Source organism: Rana temporaria, chromosome 5 (assembly GCF_905171775.1).
Source record: "Rana temporaria chromosome 5, aRanTem1.1, whole genome shotgun sequence".
Taxonomy (NCBI): domain Eukaryota; kingdom Metazoa; phylum Chordata; class Amphibia; order Anura; family Ranidae; genus Rana; species Rana temporaria.
In genome coordinates, this window is record NC_053493.1 from 247,071,810 (window position 1) to 247,077,809 (window position 6,000).

The following is a 6,000-nucleotide window of genomic DNA, read 5'->3' on the forward strand; positions in this document are numbered from 1 at the left end:
GATTTTTTTCCGGGAGTGTGGCTGTTCAAACATTCTATTTGTTATTTGCTATATGCATTGCCAGCACCCGTGGTCTTTAGAAGGAGACTGATTAGCCAAGTATATCCATCTGGAGTGGTCAGTTCCCTTTTCCCCATAAAGCAAACGGAACTGAAAATTGGTGCTGCGCTGCTGCAACAACTACATAAAGTGAAAGATGATGATAAAGGTAGAAACCAAATCAGCAATCAGATGCTTAAGAGCAAACAACCACCAAAGTATCTAACACATATGATGAGAAAATTAGGAAATAGATTAAGGACATCTCATAATAAGCTAGGTAACAAAAAAGTAAACACCCTCCAGCCCACCAAACCCACATATCGTGGCATAAATCTTGAAAATTTGATGTATAACATCAAATCTAAAATAAATGGGTTTTATTCATATATTGCAAACATTCACAATATAGAGAACATAAAACAAATAACAAATGTAAATACCCCACTGGGTTACTAACCCAAAAATTGTCCAAAACCCCAAAAAACACAGACAAAAGAACAGAACATTGATAACGTGATGAGATGTAGTCCAATTAAGTGTTTAAACTTCAAAGAGGTCCACCAATCTTTAAAGCGGAGGTCCACCCTAAAAAAAAAAAAAAAAAAGCCAAAAGGCTACAAAAAGATGTATTTTTATTTTTTTATACTTACCAGAAATGGCTGTTGCTAGGCAGATCGTCCTAATCTGCCACTTCCTCTTCCGCGGTGGTCTTCGCTCTTTTCCTCCTCGCGCTGCCTCTTGGGAAATGGGGAGCGGTGTCTTCTGGGACCTTGTGTGCGCCCCAGGAGACAGCCGCCCATTCACAAAGTGCCGCACGACTCGCGCATGTGCAGTAGGAAACGGGCAGTGAAGACGCAAGGCTTCACTGCCTGTTTACCTTAGTGAGGATGGCGGCGCCAGGGACCCGGTCTGAGGGACGGCTCGGCCTTGGGCGCCCGATATCGCAGGCAACCTGGACAGGTAAGTGTGCTTATTAAAAGTCAGCCGATACAGTGTTTGTAGCGGCTGACTTTTATTTTTATTTTATTTATTTTTTACCGCCGGACCTCCGCTTTTATAGTCCTTAAATGGATACACGAGTGAATCTTGGAATACATTTCTCCACGCGTTCCACCACCATCAGGCATGCATACTCACCTTGTCAACTGACCCATAAGTTATACAGGTCAATAAGCGCTCAATTGCATCAGCTTCCAGGGTCACTCATTAGATTCCGCAAGTCCCCATAGGCACAAGGTGTATGTCCCCTTCAATATCTCGCTCGGGTAGATAAGTGCTCAAAAGATAAGGAACAAGGAGCTTCCTGTAGTACAGTCTTTTTTTATTATCTCAATAAAAATACCACTCACATATGGTGTTATGGAACAGTAAAATTCTCCATGGGTAGCATCAGCAACACCATATTCTATCATCACATATTTTGCATGTGTACAATGAGCTAAAAATATTAAATAAAGCAACAACACTTTAATAATATTCATTTCAACTTTTCTTAAGCAGAAGGCTTTTTCAGATAACTTTGGCTGCAACATCTCACTTTTTTTATCTGTGACAATAGGCCTTAATTGACTGTTGAACATAGAAGCAACAATGGATCTAAAAGGAAAATGTATTCTTCCAAAATAATAATTATAAAGCTAAAGCCCTCAACTTCATACATATTGGCTAATTGCAATACAGCTTCATAGTAAAGTTTGTGAGCTTTTTTTTCCAGTACCACTTTGCATTCTTCTCCTCATGGGTGCATAGCAGTCATGTTTTTTAATTTTTCCTCCTTTCCATCCCGAATGGTGCATAGCAGCAGTGTGACATTTTCTTCTAACCCAAAAATCCCTAGAAGAAGCAGCATATATATCAATGTAAAGTGCAAGGTTGATGAGCTTACCCTTTGCACCCTTTGACAGTAGCCTCATCAAACTGAGAAAAGCCTTTGGAGGTATTGTAAGCCCCCCTACGGTATATAGATCACCTATACCTTTTATGATTACATTGATTGAGAGAGAAAATGTGTCATGTATATTATGTTCTTTTTTTTCAGGACTTAAATGTGCTATTGAGTTGGCAGAGCAGATATCGTCCTTCCCCCAGAAATGTATGCGTGCTGACAGAGCCTCTGCCTACTATAGTACCTTTGATGCTGCCAATTTTACAGATGCAATGCAGTACGAATTTGACAAAGGAGCAAACGTTCTTGCTGAAGAGTCAGTGGCTGGAGCCAGAAGGTTCAGCGCGGGAGAAGGAAGGAAAGGAAAATTGTAGCTAAACCTGTGTCTATACTAGTAATGTTATATTGATGATGAATTGTAATTTGCTCAAGTACTGCACAGCAATTATGTATTCTGTTGTGCAAAGTTTTTTTTTTAATTATGTAGTATCTTTTTGAGTTTTCTTAAACCAATGTTGGACCCCATGCACTCGAATGGTGAGAAGCTGAAAATGTGGTCAATGTAAAATTCCTGGGCATTTTTTATGCACCTGGGGAGTTACAGGTGCCGCATACGGCCTGCCATACAATTAAATGGCTATACACAACTGTACTCTTGAAAAAGATGATGTTTTAATGCATCAGCATCTACCAGCACATACTAGTACAACACACTTTACTAAATGGGAAATTTACTTGTTCAGGAAATATATCGTACGTTCATGCATGGGAAAACACAGATTCACCAAAGTTTTGCTGTTTTACATAAGTATGGCCACGTACAAACAATTCACTTCTGTAGCAGGCTGTACATGGCACCTGCGGCTCCCTGGGCGTAGAAAATCACCCATAATTTCACGCTGGTCATAGTTTCAGCTTCTTTCTATCCATGTGCATGCGGCCTGCGTTTTATATTCATTATCATTCAAAAATGTGGGTTTTCTTCTACTTTTTATAATAATCTTTAATTATTATTAAAAGAGTTTTTCACTTTCATTTACCACTTCAGCCCCGGAAGATTTGGCTGCTTAATGACCAGGTCATTTTTTGCGATGTGAACAGTATAAAAGTGGTCAAGAAGGGGTTAAAGTACAAATAAAGGCAAAACCTTTTTTTGTGTGTAGAGTCGATTTGTATTGCTGTCTGTGTCCTCGTTAGAGAAGGGAAGGCCTGGAAAAAAAAATTGTATTTTACTTCTCAATGCAGTTCTACAAAAAGTTTTGGGCCAGATTCACAGCGGAGATACGACGGAGTATCTCAGATACTCCGTCATATCTCTCAGAGTATCTATGCGACTGATTCATAGAATCAGTTACGCATAGATAGCCCTTAGATCCGACAGGTGTAATTGTTTTACACTGTCGGATCTTAAGATGCAATACCGCGGCCACCGCTGGGGGGAGTTCACGTCGTAAACCAGCATCGGGTAAGCAAATTAGGAGTTACGGCGATCCACGACAGTTTTTCGCGTTCGCTACGCCGCTGCTAGTCTAGTTTCCCGTCGCAAAGTTAGTTGTCGTTTTGGGTGCCTTAACTTTACACAGCACACGTATGTGCTGTATAAAGTATGGGCGTCGTTCCCGCGTCGAAATTTAAAAATTCACGTAGTATGCGTAAGACGTCCGGGAATACGGAATTGCGATACGAACGTCGCCGTTCGAAAAAATGACGTCAGTTCGCGCAAAGCACGGCGGGAATTTTGAAACGGAGCATGCGCAGTAGGTCCGGCGCGGGAGCGTGCCTACTTTAAATAGCACCCGCCCATTTAAATTACGCGGGCTTACGCCGGAGACCGCCAGCGTAGGTTTTCATTGCAAGTGCTTTGTGAATCAGGCACTTGTGATGAAAACTTGCGGCGGTGTAATGTATCTACGATACGTTACGCCGCCGCTATTCTACATGAATCTGGCCCTTTGTTTTTAGACATACTTTAATGTACTATAAAGTGCTATAAATTTGATAATGTTCAGCAATATCATTGCGTAAAGTAGTAGCAATTCTGCACCCTTCGTAACCAATAAAAAGCTTATGATTTCATACAGATACTAATATGAGTTGGTGTTTCAATATTTCATGCCATTTTTGGAAACATTTTATAACCTGAACATTATAATACTTTAACCACTTGCCGACCAGTCGCCGTACTTATACTGCGGCAGGTTGGCTCTCCTGCGCGAACCGATGTACCTGTACAACGCTTCGTGCATTTGAGATTGCGGGCGCTCATTTGCACCTGCTGCACACTGTGGGATGGAGCCTGCGGGTCCAGTCGACTCAATGGTAGCTCGCGATCGCTGTATACAGAGGCAGAATGGGGATCTGCCATTGTAAACAAGGCACATCCCCGTTCTGACAGGGGACATCTCAGAGATCTGCTGTTCCCAGTGATTTTGAACAGTTAGCTCTGTCATGTCCCATGTAGCCCATCCCCCATACAGTTAGAACACACTGAGGAAACACATTTAACCCCTTGATCACCCCCTAGTGTTAACCCCTTCCCTGTCAGTGTCATTTATACAGTGATCAGTGCATTTTTTATTGCAGATCGCCGCCATTACCAGTAAAAACAATAAACCAATCAATGAAAGTTCCATAGTTTGTAGATGCGATAACTTTTGTGCAAACCAATCAATATTTCAAGATTTTTTACAAATATGTGAAAATTGAGTCAATACTTTGTAGAGCTACCTTTTACTGCAATTACAGCTGCAAGTCTTTTTGGGGATATCTCTACCAGCTACACAGGTACAATATATACTGTATATCAGGGCTCAAATTTCAAGTCCTGAGCTACTAGCCAGGCCTCAAGGGTTACTCGCCACCAGTTGCCCCGCTCAACACCTACCATGCCCCGCACCTAAACACACCCTCATAAATTATTTCATGAAATGACACTTAAATGTTTTATGCAGAACTAAGTTATAAAAAAAATATTAACAACAACTTTATCCTTGCCCAAAAATGCAGCCTGCCTGTGTCCACCAATGCAGCCTGTCCGTGTCTACCAATGCAGCCTGTGTCCCCAATGCAGCCATGTGTCCCCAATGCAGCCTACCTGTGCAGCGGAAGAGAGAGGAGAGCTGCCACCGCCTGGTTGATCAGAGCGTGGGGAACATAACAGCTTTCATTTCAATAGCTGTGTGTTCCCTGCCGTGTGCCATCATATATAGCCCCTCCCCCTTATCCGGGCACTTTGATAGACAGATCACCCATCCAATCCTGGGACAGGTGATCTATCTATCAAAGTGCCCAGACAAGGGGGAGGGGCTGTGTATGACGGGACACGGCAGGGAACACACAGCTATTGAAATGAAAGCTGTTATGTTCCCCGCACTCTGATCAACCAGGCAGTAGTGGTCGCTTCTCTCCTCTCTCTTCCCCTAAGATCACTCCCATAAAACCTAGGCTGCCCCCAGTCCCAGGCTCACACTCGCCAGCCTTCAAAATCCACTCGCAAAGGCGAGTGGAATTTTTGAGGGCTGCAGTATGTGATAGTAATAGTAGCATACTGTGTATATGTTTTCCTAGAGTTCTACTTTAGTGGTACTAAAATGAAAGGATGTATGTTACACCTGACAACAACATGATGTAAACTGACTTTTTCTACAGTAAATCTAGACACAGGAGTCAATATACGGTTTAACCTCCTTGGCGGTATCCCCGAGTGTGACTCTGGGTGGTTTTTCCATGCTAGGATCGGTATCCCCGAGTCACGCTCGGGGTAGATGTGCAGAGCGTGCAGCGGCGCGGCTTACCTTCTCGCTGAATCCACAGGCTTGGTTTACTTACCTTGTCCCTGGATCCAGTGATGCATCCTCGCTGTGTGAGCGAGTGGGTCTTCGCTCGATTCACAGTGTCCCTGTGTGCCGCCGATCTCCGTTCCCTGCGGCGTTACGACGCACGGGGGCGGAGAACGGCGCCAGATTCAAAAAAGTAGATCAACACATTACATACAATATACTGTAATCTTATAGATTACAGTACTGTATGTAAAAAATACACACACCCCTTGTCCCTAGTGGTCTGCCCAGTGC

At 42.9% G+C, this 6,000-nt stretch overlaps 1 protein-coding gene across 4 annotated transcripts in view; it reads left to right on the forward strand.

Annotated features, from left to right (window-relative positions):
• Window positions 1–3,079, forward strand: part of LOC120940697 (mevalonyl-coenzyme A hydratase sidH-like) — a 101,022-nt gene extending 97,943 nt beyond the window's left edge. For all 4 annotated transcript variants that reach the window (XM_040353689.1, XM_040353688.1, XM_040353691.1 and 1 more), the window contains one exon: window positions 2,081–3,079. In XM_040353689.1, the coding sequence (XP_040209623.1) occupies window positions 2,081–2,301 (221 nt within the window). In that variant the 3' untranslated portion in view covers window positions 2,302–3,079. The remainder of the gene's footprint in view (window positions 1–2,080) is intronic.
• The last annotated feature ends 2,921 nt before the right edge of the window (window positions 3,080–6,000 follow it).